This window comes from Epinephelus lanceolatus, chromosome 24 (assembly GCF_041903045.1).
Source record: "Epinephelus lanceolatus isolate andai-2023 chromosome 24, ASM4190304v1, whole genome shotgun sequence".
Taxonomy (NCBI): Eukaryota; Metazoa; Chordata; class Actinopteri; order Perciformes; family Serranidae; genus Epinephelus; species Epinephelus lanceolatus.
Window position 1 is genome coordinate 17,487,692 of NC_135757.1, and position 16,478 is coordinate 17,504,169.

At 43.5% G+C, this 16,478-nt stretch overlaps 1 protein-coding gene across 5 annotated transcripts in view; it reads right to left on the bottom strand.

Annotated features, from left to right (window-relative positions):
- Positions 1-16,478, bottom strand: part of LOC117249751 (receptor tyrosine-protein kinase erbB-4) — a 442,892-nt gene that overhangs the window by 71,598 nt on the left and 354,816 nt on the right. For 3 of the 5 annotated variants that reach the window (XM_078165992.1, XM_033615451.2, XM_033615450.2), the window contains exons 18-20: positions 12,762-12,884; positions 12,021-12,119; positions 5,800-5,985 (exon numbers count right to left, since the gene is read on the bottom strand). In XM_078165992.1, the coding sequence (XP_078022118.1) occupies positions 5,800-5,985; positions 12,021-12,119; positions 12,762-12,884 (408 nt within the window). The remainder of the gene's footprint in view (positions 1-5,799; positions 5,986-12,020; positions 12,120-12,761; positions 12,885-16,478) is intronic. The other 2 variants (XM_078165991.1, XM_078165990.1) reach the window with 1 other exon arrangement.

Below are 16,478 nucleotides of genomic sequence, written 5' to 3' on the forward strand. Positions count from 1 at the left end.
CTACCAACCAAAATAACTCTGCATTCTTACAAAGGTGCACACAGTGATTATATAAAAAAGCAGGCTGTTCTCACAATGTTTTTCTTGTTTTCCTATGAAAAGTAGCGCAACCAAATTTGTACATATCCAACATATTTTGAAAGGCTGTGGTCAAGCCACCGATGCACTGATGGCGGAAAACAAGGAAGCAGTCCGAGTGCTTGTCAGGACGCAAGGTTAGGGTTAGGTGGTGGATGGGTCACAAATAAAACTGACTTTCCCCTGGAGTCGTATGTTCTGATCCGTGTGAACTTTGAGTCATTTTAAGGTATGTCCTCACCATGTTCATTGCCTTAGTAACTTTACTTGCCTAAACCTAACCTCCGTAACTTCTGTAACCTCATTCCTGGGGTGCAAGCTCGTAGGGTTCGCATACGAACTGTTGTGCATGCACTTTTCATGGGTTATCATACAAACCGTTACTTTGAAAGTAGTCTATAAACATGCACTCATAGGCTAAGACGGTCACAGACAGTCACAGAGTTAAGACGCTCTAAATTCCCACTGTATGCTACCTGCCCAGCACTAAATGTAAGGCAGGCACAGTTTGTGACTACCTGGTGAACACAGTTGAGCAATTAGCAGTGTAAGAGCCAAGTATTTCCCTCTAAAGGTGCTAGAGATGAAAAACAGACCTAGATACCAGACTGATACTACATTCTCTTTTTGGAAACTGATGAAATCATTAAAGTAATGACATTACACATGTTCAGTAATTCTAAGTGATGTGTCTCGATTTACAAACCATGAGGTGTCATTGAGCCCCAGGTGGTGAGTGTCTAACTAGCACTCAGACAGCTTCTACTCTCTGTCGACAGAAGTGGAGGCAATAATGGAAAGGACAGGTCATACAGAGGCTACAGTAACATAAGACCCCTTATTGATTCCTCTGAATTGATTCACTAATTCACTCAATAAAAACCAATTATCACTTTATGATTTCCAATCAGTCAGGCACCTTCATCCCAACTCTACATCAAGCCACACAAAGGTATTGCAGGTATTGGCTATCACAATCAGACTATCGCAGAGTTGAATGTCATGGTGCTGTTTGGGTCGAGGACAGCAGTGAATCTTCTCTCCTGCTCTTCCTCACTTACAGAATCACTGAGAAAGTGACACTTCCCCTCTTGCTGCCACAGGTGAAATCGAATCCAATTACGGCAATAAGTACCTGCTTACGTAACCTGCTCCTCAAGCTCTTGGGAATCATCCATCATGGAGGAATAAAGGGTTAAGACCTTCTACACTAACCTCCCAACCCATGACACCAAAGCTCTCATCCCTGACTTAGACAGATGAAACAAAAGAGGCTTAACAATGACCAATATGAATCAAGTCCAATAGTCTTCTTGAGAGAGAGAGAATGGGCTCTAGCGGAGTTCTGATGCACAGAGGGTTATGAATGTGCAATGAATGACAATACACTAACAACTGGTATGAAAGACAGATAAAAGTAGCCCCATTTATCACACCAGTGTAGAGGTAACGAGGAAAGAAGACTCATATAAAGCCTTATGAACAGCTAGAGCTTTGACTCCATGCCTGACTGGGCCCAGACTGTACCACCGGGTTTGTCTGGGCTTGGGTAGTAATTTCTCAAAATTCCCTGGGCTTGAATTGCGTCAGGTTTGCTTGCATTTCTCAGCATTTGTTTTTCTTCTTTTTTTTAATGCAGACCTTATACTATGTAATGTCATGAATAATGTATGGGGGTGCACTTCCATCAATCCACCCCAATTCCCACTTCTCATTAATGAGGAGAAATGTTATACAATCTATGTTTGATATATGTGGCATATGACAGTTTTTGGGCTGTGCTGAACATTTGGTAGGCGAAGGCACATGTCGGAGATCGTTAAACAAATGTCTGGAACCACACTAAAAAGACTTCAGTTAACTTTAGCTTGTAATAAATGATTTAATATTATTACATATTTACAGTGGAAATTTAGATTTTTAATTGGATTTGGGCAGAACACTGCTGCCATAGTTTGGGCTTGGGTAGGCATGGACAGAAACTATGTGTTAGAGGAGCAGCTGCTGCAGAGGTGAGTGAAAGCAAACTTTTAGACCAAGCACTGAACCTCGCGGTGTGGTTTCCAGGGGAAAGTTTTATCTAAAGTAAGTTGGACAAAATGTTAGACAACACTTAAATGAGGGCGTTGTTATTATAAGAAATAGTGTTCTATTTCTATGTAAATCAGTGAACATTTACGTTTCACTTTCACTGTGCCTGGTGTTCTGCTGTTCCTTCTGTGTCCAAAGTACACTCTGTGCTCCAAGTGTATGGTGCTCTGAATAACCAAACAATATTCTAACAGCAGTCTGAATGAACAGTCCAATTCCACGACTAGGACACCGATACGAGACGGCAAATGCTGGTATGTTGGCGAGCCACCACAAATAAGTGAATATGGGAAACCTTGAAGATATGTGCATCAATAAACAAATGAATATCAAAAGCTTTAGGTTAATCCATGTTTCCTAACAATTAAAAATATTTAAAAACAGATTTGCTGTGTGACACAATATCCAGTTTATAAGTGTCCTAGATAAAACCCAGATGTATTTAGCCTTTTATACATCTGACCTCTGTTAGCCACATCACAAAGCTGATCCCATCCGTCTTGGTTTTCCCAGGCTATATGTAAATCTGCTGCTCCCTCACTGATCAAATCATTTCATCACATTTATTTGATCAGGGATCAGATGAACGCTACAGCTATATGACCGCATGTTTTGAAATCCCCTGAGTTGCTTCTTCCCTGTCATTTTACAGGTGACAGGAAGAACCAGGGATAATTTTCATGTAATTTCAGTGTCACTTCAGCTGCTGTGATCACAAGGGACAGAAGAGAAGTTACAATATTGTAACCCTAGCTCTATTAGTGGAGCCAGAGCCCTTTACTGGACTCTATTGAAAATACTTCAATCATGAGCAAGCATTCACCCACTGAAATTTGCACAAATGTAGCCAGCCAATCAGGGCAGAATATGCGCAGAGCTCACATCCACTATCCTACATGCTCCCCAGTAAGCGGCATAGAAGCAGAAGGGGCCCTAGGTAGAGGGCTCCGCCTACACTAATAGAGCTAAGGTCACAATGTCGTAACCTTTGTTCTATCTAAAGTGCAACACACACCGCCGCCATACGCCGCGCGTCAAAACGCCCGCCTCCATTATATTCTGTAAAGTAACCCACACTGGCACCGGCCGACGCACCGTGCCGCTCTGCTTCAGCCCACTGCTCTATTTCCAGTGCGGCCGGTGCTCATGGTGGTGCTGCGAGAAAAGCCTTTTATGTACGTTTCGGCCGCTGTAGTATCAAAACCGGTTGTTTCAAATTTTTAATAAGACGACTCTGATAAGAAACTCACCCGTGAAATCCAAGTTGCTGTTGCCTCAAAGTTTTTCCTCTTCTTCTTCCGTTACTAGCAGGTGGCAACCGTTGGCAACTAGTGTAGGTACAGCCACCTAGAGGGCTGGGGTGGGAAATACACGTCAACGGTGCCGCTGCGCGCCGCTGTGCGCCGCTGCCAGTGTGTGTTGGGGGGCAGCACTTGACGGCCACAGCGCCGCGCCGGCGGCGGTGTGTGTTGCACTTTACACCGGCTACGCATTCTACTGGACTCTCGGGGTACAGTGGGTGGAGCTGGATTGAATGAACGCCATGTTGCAACATAACACCGACTCAGCCACACTGACCCTGACGGTTTAAGGGTAGTTGCCGTAGCCTGCCCACTTCTTTGTACTCTAAAATAGGGAGAAATAGGGGGCTTGTCAACCTAGCTGAAGAAAAAAAGGATAGCGAATGCCATCATACACCTCCTATATTTACTGTAGACTTTGGACATTTCATATGCAACGAATGCTTCCGGGACAATAAAAACATAACCAATTCTGAGCTTAAAATGATGACACTTCATTAAAATCACTTCATTATACATCTCATTTAAAATTTGGCCAAAATAATGGTTGTCTGTCTCTATGTGTCAGCCCTGTGATAGTCTGGTGACCTGTCCAGATCTCTTGACCAATGTCAGCTGGCATAGGATAAGCGGATAACGGAAAAATAAATGAATGAATGAATAAACTGCATGCACTAACTGGCCAACAAGCACAACAAGAGTAAAAAACCTGTTAACTCCAGGATTTCTTCTCCAACTTTTACCTTTCCCACATCAAAGGGTAAGTATTAAAAATCTAATAACTAATGTATGTTGCAGGGAGGGTCATGCATTTTCCGCCAGCCACACAGGGAGGCTTAAGGAAATAGTATTTGTAGCTCTGGGGAGGGTTAGGAAAAAGAAAAAAACCCTAAAAAATGAAGTCACATCCCAGCCACCCCCCTGCTGTGATAAATAAAGAGCAGTCCCTTATGGAAAAGTGGCATAGGTGAAGCAGTGTCATCTCTTTATTTCCTGTCACTGCAACACTGTAATGGCCATGACTGGTTGATATAATGGCACAGACATTAATGTTTAATTGAGTTACTGTTGCTCGGCTTGTCTTGAATTTTGGCCTGCGGTAGGGCAACACAGACGCTCTGTTTACATACATGGAATATTTGGCTTGACCACTGAAATAACTGACTGCAATTTTAATTATACAAAAACATCTTGGGGGCATAGCTGCACTGGAAGCAGAGAACTTAAACCTCAATGGGTAGAGCCACACATCTTCAGCATACACATTAGCAAACTTGGATTGCACCAGATCAACTCTTCAGAATATTAACAGTTGTTGTACAAAATCCTATCAGGCTGATCAGTGCCAGCAGTGTATCAGCCTGGTGTCAGCTACTGCTTCCAGAGCTGATGGGGGGGTTTGCCTCTGTATCAGAGCAGATGTCTGCCTGCACAGCATGTAATAGCAGCCAAGCACCCTACTGCCATCCCAGGAGTTATAACTCAGAGAAGTTAAATCTCATCCAGCAGTTACACTATCAAGCAGTCTGGCTGCATCGACTTAATTTGCAAACAAAACACAAATGTTCTTTGGGTAAGCAAAAGCACACACAATATTTCAAGCCTTACTGCTGTTTTGACAATTCTGAGTGCAGATTTTGTTTGTGTAGTGGAGATAGGGTGTTTAATTCGTTAATTTCTTGTGCCGTCACTCATTCCCTGGAAGAGTAATGCGTGTTGATGTGCCACTAAGACAGAGTTCAAGGCAAACTAGGCCTGTCTGCTGCTTAACAACATCAGTGGCCTATCGTATCATTGTGAAGGGTTGTAGAAATGATCAGTGTGTCAAGCAGTGAGGATAATTAGGATCAACAGGGGCGAACTGGGAGAGATTTATACTGAAAAATCAACAACAATAGCCTGAAAGCTGTATTTGTTTGTAAAGTGACACATTCAAACATGCAACTGATGTTTTCTGATTCTTTATGGCTGCTCTGAACACAGCAAACATTTTGCATAGCCTGGAAAAACCTTAGTTAGTAACTACAAGGACACACAGATAAAAAACATTGTTGTTGCTGTTATACTAAGATTTTTTTTTTTTTTTGCAAAAATTACAGCTTGTTTGGTTTGACGCTGAATTTGGCAAGCCTCTACATGTCAAGATCCGTCACATGCTGGCGAGAGAAAAAAGGCAGAGACCCATGCGACATTAACACAAACCCATAAAATCGATTACAACGCTCACACCTGCCAACACATACAGTGCACACACACACACACACACACACACACACTATCCCAGCAGCACCAGATGCCACATTCTTCTGACCTGATTGTAGTCTCTTACCTTGGCGATTTGGACACACCAGTTGAGCAGCAACTGCGATCCGATGTTGTCCTTGTGCTCGTGCACGTAGTCGAGGAGGCAGCCGTGGGGCATGAGCTGCGTGACCAGCTGGATGGTGGGGCTCAGGCAGACGCCCAGCAGACGCACCAGGTGGGGGTGTTCCATGCTGGCCATGATGAGGGCCTCCTGGGTGAGGGGGGGGGGGGGGGGGACAAAGAGGGACTAAGAAGACTGTTGCATTTCATGGCTGGGAAGACAGAAGTACCCTCACTGTTTCCTTCAAACATACTCTGTTAAATGCAACAATAATTGCCAACTAAAATTAGTAACTGAACTTCATAAGCTTGGTGAACGGAGGGTCTTGCGGAAATGCGTGTTTTGTTTCAAGGTGTTTTGGGTGGCTTTGTTGCTTTTAGAAAGTGGAAGTGAGGACGACATGTTCAAAAGGGCCCCAGGTTGGAAAGGAACCTGGGCTGCTGCTAAGGAGTCAGCCTTTGGTATATAGGGCACACGGCCTACCATAGTTTTTGATACAGTTAAAATTTTGCATTGAATGTCAAATCGGCAGGGTTTCATTCACTTCCAAACCATTGTTTAGAAGCCTTCATGGGTCAAAATGAAGGACCCAAACCCTAACAACCCTGACACACCAAGCTGATGATCGCCCATTGGCGAATGTCGGTGAGCATCTGTTGCCCTAAGTTTTGCAGTGTGTCCAGCACTGTTGGCACTTGTTGGCCTTTGTCAGATATTTTTCAGCCAATTCAGCATGTTGAATCAGTGTTGGTGCTGGCAGAGCTCGTTGGTAGGTGAAATCCCACCGATTGGCAGCTCAGCTCAGTGTAAAAGAAGAAAAGTGAGGAAAGTAAACAAATGACTAAAATCAAGAGGGTGTGAGAAAAAAAGTCTTTGTTATATTAGGCCAGATTACTTTTTTAGTCATTTAGCTCTTTAGCAGAACTGGTTTGTAGTTGTTTGTGTTATTGTTACCTCATGCCTAGTGTTGTTCTTTCAACATGAGGTTGTGTTGTTGATGTGCTAAGTGGCTAACTAGCGTCTTGAATCCATCCTGTCTGTCTTTGGGTATACCTTTTTTTTAATGACAAATAAAGACTACTACCACCTGCTGGTATGGAGAGTTATATCCTCCAGGCACAGAATATATATGCTGTAGTATTTGCGGTGTGTTCATGTGGAAACTAGGGGGAAGAGGTACAGATCTTTCAGTAATAGTAAATACTTTGTGTGCTTGTCTGTTAATGAGCTGCGGTGTGATGCCTCCAGTGTGTGCCATGTTGTGGCGGTGCCGGTGTGTTTTCAGCTACAGGCGATGCGAGGCAATGCAATAGTAGGTCTTTATTGCCACTAGTTCTTTGATGTTGATTTGGTGTGTCTGGGCCTTAATGGACCTGGGAAATTCCTTACAATATCTGATTATACCAGATAATTTTTATAAGATTTGGCTCTCTGGGCTGTGTCTTGGGTCCAGGTAAACCCGTGAAGACCTCTAGTCCAGACCACAAGGTTAGGGACTGCTGGTGTACATATTCTAGCCATCAAGTAGAATTCTTGCCTGGATAATACTGCACTGTATTCCAAAGACTTCCAACTGTAGGTGGAGTTAGAGGCATAAATTAAGACTTGTAGGATGAAGTCTATATCTGCATGCACAGCATCTGTCCACAGAGTATCCCCACTGTGCAAGAAAATCCTGCAGAAATCCTCTTCAAAGCTGCACAAACACAGCCCTTTTCCATCTATATTTTAACATGTATAAAACACAGAGGTTCTTAAATGTTGCACCCACACATGTAAAACACAACAAACGTGAGAGGTGCGTATTCAATAATGTCTGGTGTTGTCTAATACAGAGTCACAATGTGTCTGATTTCATAAGCTTCTCTCCGGTTTGATTCGGCGTGTAAATGCATTTTCTGTCTCATCTCTCTCATCTCTCTCGGCAGCAGATGGACGTAGAGGTTTGAACAGTTGGGACTCAACGTTGGGTAATTGTTATTGCGGAGTTGCAAGCAGAAGGATGTGTGGTGGTGATGAAGTGTTATGATGGCGAGGGCTGATACTCGTGGCCGGCGTGGATATGCATTACGGCTGAGCAGAAGCTGCACTTGGAGTCATCGCTTAAAAACACTCACTTCAGTCGCTCTCCTTGTCTCCTATTGCCTCTCTCGCGCTCTCTCATTCTCTCACATGCGGACACACTCTCATGGCGGCTCTCTAAAACACTCCACGCTCACATGCTCAAGGACACACTTGCACTCCCTCTTGCTGTCTCGGCGTACAGCGAGTATGGTCGAGGAGGTGTATATCCAGGCTTGGCCCCTGGGGCAGCTGATAGATAGATGAGGTGCCTTTTTAAATTTAGGTGCTAAAGAATGAGCTTAGAGGGAGAGTGGTGGCGGTGTGGGTGTGAGTAGATTAATTCTAAACAGGAGGGGGGCAATAGGCCATAGAGAGGCTTTTGGCACCATCAGTGCCCTGATTTAAACAGAGCCTCCTGGCCCAAGGTAGTGCCACTACATCTCCACTTCATAAAACCACCTGCTCCCCAACCCCCACCCCCACCCCCACCCAACTGCTCAACATTTTACAACTCCAACCACCTCTATGCCAGGCGTACCTCACACCTTGGGATCAAGAGAGGAAGAAAAAGGGAGGGAGGAAGGGGAAAAGCAAAGGAGGACACCTGCGTGTGTAACAGAAAGAAGGAGAGCGCTTTTATTCTCACTCTGTGATCCCAAAAGACCCGCGACTCGTAAACTATGTCCGGCTAAACTCTTCCTTCTGCTTTCCACTCCCAGTGCAAACGTTATGTGTGTGTGTGTGTGTGTGTGTGTGTGTGTGTGTTTTGGTTTCTCTCTCATCTCCCTGAGCACTGACCTCCATTACTGCCGGCTGACCCTCCTTTCCCATCTAGCTCACTTGCTCACTTTCCCCCTCTTATACACACACACACTGGGTGACATACTGGCAGAGCCCTGCAAAACTGGTGCATGCTCCAGTGTGTGTGTGTGTGAAAGTGTGTGCATGCATGGAAGCACATTAAATTAGTGTGCCATTAGGCCTTTGCATTTCACATATGAAATTCAAATTCACATATTTTGCCAACACAAGTGAGTCACCCCGCAATGCCGGCACCACGTGGGGAGGCTTTTGTCTAAAGTGTGCCCTGTTTGGTTATGTGTGTTTGTATGTGTGGATTTTGGGAGTGTGTTTGGAGCTGGCACTCCAGTGGCTAGTTTCCCAGTGGTGAGGCGTGAGCCTGCCTTTAGATTGCTGTTTAACAAGCCGGCAGACAGAGCATATTGGCTCTGGATGGACAGAGACCCCCGCTGGGAGAAACAGGGGAAGAGGAAGAGAGGGAAAGGAGGGAGAGGAGGAGAGGAGAGAGGTGGAAAGAAGATGCAGGGACAGAAATAAGAAAGGAAAAAAAATTGAGCAGAAAGGGAAATAGGGTGGAAGCACAGCCATGATGCATCAGTAATCCGACAATTATTTTTTCAGTCAATTTATCATCTATAAATGCCAGAAAATACTAAAACATACAAACATACAATCATGAATTCCTAAAGCCCAAGATGACGTTCCAAAACCAAAAGATATATGTTTCTGAGGAGCTGGAGCAAAAGAATACTGGCTCAGTTTTGCCTGAAAAATGACCTAAATGATGAATCAGTCAGCAGAATAGCTGATGCATTTTCTTTTATCAATCTTCTAATCAATTCATTTAGCTTTACTGAGTTTGTGTTTTAAAGAATTAGTTCCAATTTTTGCTGCTGTCTCTGTGAACAGCAGGGCATTGCTTTGCCTCTGTGGAGGTACTGCCTGCTTCTCGCTGTGGGCATGCCGACTGCCATCTAGGTAATACACTGACTACAGTTCAGTCAGGACCACTTTATTTCCATTTGCAGTATTTTATTTGGCAGTGTGGTTCTGTTTTCGGGCCTCTCTCCCTTTCCTAGGCCTTCACAGAAAGCCTAAGGTGGAGAGAGCACACCACTCTGCCCTTCCACGCACTTACGTAAAAAAGGCTAAGGCAGAGTAAGCACACCTCACTGCCCTTCCATGCACCTATATGGAAAGCCTTAGGCTGAGAGAGCACACCTGTCTGCCCTTCCAAGATGCTGATGTGGAAAACCTTAAGGCAGAGAGGGCACACCTCTCTGCCCGTCCATGCACTAATGAGGAAAGCCTGAGGCAGAGAGCAAACCTCCCTGCCCTTTCATGCACCTACATGGAAATCCTTAGGCAGGGGGAACAGCAGCAAAGACCCCGTGGGAACAGAACAGAGCAAGTATCAATGACAAATAGAAATGACATTGATATGAAAAGAAGGAGCTGGGGTGGAGGCGGGTTGCAAAGCAGCTTGCAGAGGAAGCAACAACAGTAGGCAGGCCAGAGCAGTTTAAACAGGGCACCCTGAATGAGATTCGCCATTTGGTTGCATAGACAGACTCCCTTCCATCAATCAGCTGCTCCATCGGTTGCTTGGGCTGCTTGGGATCAGCTGATGTAGCTGGAATGTGAACTTAGCTTGACACTGTGTCCTGCCTGAGCTAACGCTATGCTCAATATCAGTACCTCATGCAACCCCACTTAAAAAAAAATCTGAACTATCCTTTAAGAACATCAATGAACTTTTTAGAAGAATTAAAAATATATATTCTGCAGAGACTTTTGGGTAAGTGTGGAAAAAGAAGATGGAGGTGGAAGAAGTAGTTAGTTAGATAATGAGGTGCAGAAGATTTAAACATTTAGGGCAAACATCCAAAAAGATACTGAAGATGAACTACTATCCTTTTGCAATTGCAGTCTAATGCCTACCATACACTAGAAGACTTTGAAAAGACTTTGAAAAGACTAAAGTCTGAAACCCTCTCACATTTAAAGACAACGTGAGTTTCTGGTCTGACACTATAAGGTTTTGCAAAACTGGGGATCTTGCAGGGTCACTACTTGCAAGACTACAACTAGATTCCTTTTGAGATTATTTCCCATTCTGCTCTTGATGGAAAATATTACACCCTAGTCCCTTTACGAAATATGACATATTAACAATTCCTGTGTTTGCAAAAACGCACAAGACAAAACGTGTCATATGTCAACACTATTTTTGTCAAATCGAAGGAGACAATGGGAATGGAAGGCAAACCCTTTCAAAAATTAAGAATTCTTACTAAAATAAGTGTCGGTTAATGGATCAGATACATGCTGAATTGAGTACAGACTCTTGTTCACTCTACAACGCTACCTTTAGGTTCTCAGAACCAAGACCTGTTTATGTTCTTGTGCCTTTTCAGAGCACCCTCCATGTTTATTGTCTACCTGGTTTGCAGCTATTGGTTGCTGACAATGCTTACATCATTGACCTTCAGTATTTGAGCCAAGAATTGAGCACAGCGTTAGTTCAGGCAGGACACAATGTCAAGCTAAGTTCTACTTCACATAGGCGAATGTAAGAGGCTTTCTGTGTAGGCCAAGGAAAGGCAGAGAGGCTCCAGAATAGAGCTATACCATCGAATACAATACTGCAAATGGAAATAAAGTTTTCTTTGACTAAAGTGTTCCTGACTGAACTAAAAACGTACAACTTTAAACATGTTTAAATGTATCTGAGCATCAAGTTTAGACAGACTGACTAAAGACGGCTCCGATGTATTTTTATGACCACCTTAGACCAAATGATCATGATCACGGGAACACGCCTCTAGCAAAACTCCCATTTTTTATTCCGACATTGGAAATACATCCACAAGAGTGAAACTACTTCAAAAATCATTTGGTCTAAGGCTGGCATAAGTGTGTGAAAAGAAGGATGGCTGAAAGAAAGAGGAAGAGGGGAAGAAAGGAAGGAGGACGGAGGTGACAAAGACAAGGTGGGAAGAATTGGAAACCCCCCAGCTTATTCCCTTCCTCCTTTTCTTCTCCTCCTCTATCACTCCTGGATTCCAATAAAGCTGTATCTCATAAACAAGTGCTGTTTTTTAATAGAGCCTCGTTCAATACATGCCTGGCTGTACAGCACAGTGGAGTTCACTTTATTACTGGCTCTGACTGAGATGCTGCTCTCATAAGAATTTACCGCCGAATGCACAGTCCCACAAAGTGACAGGCTCGGCCATCTCTTTGACAAGGCTGAGGCTTTATGGCTCAGGCACACAAACCCGAGAGTGGACACAAATTGTTGCGGTATAAATACTCACGTCCATGAACTCCACATTGGCTTTCGGACCGGTGGTCTCGTTGAGGATTTTAATAGCCACAGGGATCTTCACTGTCTCACCTTCTGGGACCCAGATGCCCTGAAATATACAAGTAATCACCATAAATGCAGTCTCAATGAACACCTATAGAAAAGGCCCTGATGATTTTGATGGCTACTTCCCGTGTTTAATGGCTTAAAAGTAAAAAAAAATATAACCTTTCTACTCACTATATTTTGCCCAAATAGACCCACCTGGCTATAACACAACTATGAATTGATCTAACTCTATGAATGTAGATTAAGTGTAGTAAAGAATGGTTATAAAATCTAACAGGCTCATCAATACTATAATTGCAAGGAATTTAAAGCTGGTGGTAGTAAAAAGCTGTATTTATTCAATGAGTTTGTTGAGTTTCGGGGTGGTATGAATAATTTTTGCCAAGGGCAGTGAAGTTGGCAAGCAAACAGCAGTTTCCGTTCCAGGTCCTTGAGCTGCCCTAGGCTCGTGTCTGTCAGGAAACGCTGCTACAAAGGGAAATGTTTATGCTTATTGTCTAACTTGTCAAGCGGGGTGGTTCCACTTGTGAGAGGGCACTGAAAGAAACTTTGTTTCACTTGTTTACACTTTGGAGTGTGTCTTCTTCACCATCTAGCTGACTCACTGATGTTTGATTTATAATGCGCGGGCCCCACATTTGAATGAGGAGTGCGTGTGTTATGTACAGATACACACACTGACCTTGTAGACTGTTCCGAAAGCGCCAGAACCCAGAATCTTGACCCTCTTCAGCTCCGTCTCTTTAAGGATCCGCAGCTGAGCCTGGTTGGGGGCTGTTCCGCTGGGGGTCAGGGGCTCCACCAACTGACAAAACACACATTTACACTATTTATTCCACCTGTTTTAGAGCCAAAAGTCATAAAAAAACATTCCTCTTGGATGCTCATTGGGTAACCATCAAGAACATTTTTGACCTGTTAAACCTGTCAGTCTATAAGTAATTTTAATACTTTTTAGTTTACTGCACTGTGCGCCACCTGGGCTGCAAATATGCTTTTCCAAGGGAAGGCATTACCCACCCTACTCTTCCTCTGATTAGCTAAGTTTAAGCAAGAGGAATGGGATTAGACAGGGTCAGGGGGGGAATGTAAGGATAAGCCAATTAGAAGCAGAGTAGGGTGGGTCATTCCTTTGCTATCGTAAAAAATGCAAATTTGCAACTGGGACTGGTGAGAGCTAGCTAGCAGGGCCGTTCATTCGGCGATTACTGCTAATAACATTGTCTTGACCCAACAGTATTGCTGTGGAAACATTGTACCAACCCACTGGTCTCCCTGAAGGTCATCCCGGTAAGTAAGCAGCTCAATTCGCTTTGTTAACTAGCTTTGTTAGCACTGTTAGCTGTGTCAGCAAAGCTAGACATTGTTCACTTAAGGTATTGTGTGGCTCAAAATGAACATGCTTTACTCAGCGGTGCACAATTTAGCATTTCCCTGGATAGCGAAGGCATGATCCGCCTTACTTTGCTTTACTCTGTATCTGATTGGCTTACCCAACCAATCTCACTTCTCTTGCCTGAATCTATTCTACCAATGAAGTCAATAATGGGCTACATTTCCATGTGTTAACACGGATAGCTGACTGTCAACAAAGCCAACAAAAAATAAAATAAAAGGTAAGACATTTTCACCACAAAACATTAAAATTCCACCTCCTCTTAATGGATAGCGCTTTGAAATGAGGCGCTAGAGCTATGGAGAACCAGATTAAAGGAAAAGGCCTCTTGTATTTCACGTCATTTTTTTGTTTCCTCTTCAAAATAAAGCCAATGTTACATGCTCTGGTATAATAGGTGTTGCCATGCACCTTTAATGTTGGTTTGTGGCCTGACAGAAAAACCAAAGACGAAGGAGAAAGCAAAATTAATCAAAACTGACATCCCTACCTCTTCCCCTTGGCACTCTGAATGATAAAACATTTCTTAAGAGTGTGCAGCAGGGTGAGGCCACTCCTTTTAAAATAATAAGTAAAAAGCGAGAGGGAGAAGTGCAAGGTGAACATCAAGGTTTATTTGTAGCAAATAAATAAGCAGCCAAAAACAGTGACTGCCCTGTCCTGATAGTCATGATTTTGGAACACACACACTCATTTATGAAACACAAATAATTCAGGGGTGTGAACGTGAAGTTCTGTCAGAACTGGCAGTTACCAGTGTGGACTGCAGCGTGCCCGCCGCTAAACAAATCACAGTCTGGTGTCAGCTGCTATCACAGCCGACAAAGAGTAGCAGCTCACCAGCTGTGCACATACAAAACAATTCCAATTCAAGGTTATGACAAGCCTCCTCCGCGCCGCCTGGCTGCCAGTAACAGCTGACACTGAACAGCATCCCAGCAGCTGGCCGGCCACCGGCCTCACCACTAGCCGCTTGACAAAGCCTCAGCTACTAAATATAAAAAAGCCGGAGCTGGCACCTGTAACTGAACAGTGAAAAGATCTGAGCCAGAGGGAAGGAGAGGCCACACACACACACACACACACACAAATGTACACACAGACAAATGTACACACACAAATGTGGCTCAGCACACATGCAGATACATGCATGTACAGTACACAGATTCACAAATATTGACAATACATGCAAATTCATATCAGCATCAAACACACACTCACAAAGCACACATCAGAACACATAACACACATACACACGCACAAAAAGTCAATGCCTCTGATCAATACATGTCTTAATGAGCCTATCAGCCTATCGGGTCCCTCCTTCACCGCGGTTTATCAGCGGCATAATCACCCAGCTCAACCATGGCCATCAAACAATATAATGAGACCATATATCAGTCGGTCAGCCATACAAGCGCTTACTTAATGTGAAATAAAACCATCAGCACAATAGGACCAGCGATCACACCGCCGGGCCGGTCGGCAGAGTGGCTGACATTGCCTGCAGCTTGGCAATGACACGTCGTTTAATGGCTGTTGTTATGGCCAGGCCTGAAGGCGCCACAGCGTAAGCCTGCTGAGATGTCACTGCAGGAAGTTGAGTTAGCAGTCGGGGCAGTGGGAAGGAGAAGAGGGATAAATGCTGAGAGGAAAAGAATGAGATGACAGGAGGATGCAGTGAGCGCATGACTCAGTAGCTGTGTGATAGTGAAAAGCTCCATCCTAGCCGGTCATTCAGTCCACTGTGTCCTAAAAACCTAGTTTATATTGAACCAATTCCAAGATAGGGTGTAAAAAAAATCACCTGTTTGCAGTGAAACTGAAAAAATGACATTTGGGCAAACTCTATTTGCTACTGAAGATCATGTGTTATGCTCAAAAGCTCCAGAACAGCTACTAAATGACTACTTTTACCCAGATTTGAATGATGGTAGCAAAACACCCAACAACTGGTCTAACATTTACCTTTAAATGGTACTAAATTGCTTGTTTGAAATCTTGTGACTATTATGACAAGCAAAATTCAGATGAAGGACAGGAAGTGATAATCCATTTATTTCACAAATTGGATCTCGAGGAAAGTGACAGCATAAGGGGGCTGGATGAACCTGCAGGCAACAGTTATCGTTATTATGACCCATACAAAATGAAGAAAAGCAATTTTTCAACAACTTGATTAAACTGCCCAGTCTGAATGAAATTGCCATCACAAATTACCTCCTATTAGACAATGAACGAGATGAAAGCACACAAGAGTCTTGTAGACTATAACTGTTTTGTGTCCGTTGGCTCCACAACCTTAGAAACAAAATGTGATTCCGAATCACATACTTTTTCTTTTTACTTTTAGTAGGTCTGGCAGCTGCCCTTAAAAAGAATGTTCCGTTGCATGCATTATGCACACAATCGGGACATTCTACTTTCTCACATCATTACGCCCTGAACTTTGACCCTCTTGCTTTTATATCTCTTACCTTGGAGATAAAACAAATGCCGCAAGTTATAACTGCACAGATTGTAGATTCTAACATATTACATCTGCAGTTCTCTGTCAATGTTATTTTTATAGTTATGCCCTTTTATTGTTTGTAGTATTCATAATTATTTTGTTCACTTAATTAATATCCCTATTATTACTGTTCAACTGGTCATTAGTTTCTTGAACACACTGTCAGCCGTCATTGCAATTTCTGACAACTGTCAATCAGCTGTCAAGCCGTCATGCGTTTGTGGCTCAATCAATGTGATGTATGGTCCGCTGTGCAGAGGATTGTGGGTCAAATTGTCAGAAAAGCAATGCTGGCTTGCATACTGCAAAATCACACTAGATGTAATAGAACATCCTGGCCTTTTTGGCATACTGCATTTGATTTACTATTTATTTCTAAATCTGGAATACTGGTAGTATGGTAATATGGATATGCTCAGATAGCAGTGTTGAACGACTGCCATCTTGTTTTTGGCCGGGTGAGTGAATGTGCTTGAGAAATAGTTTTTTTA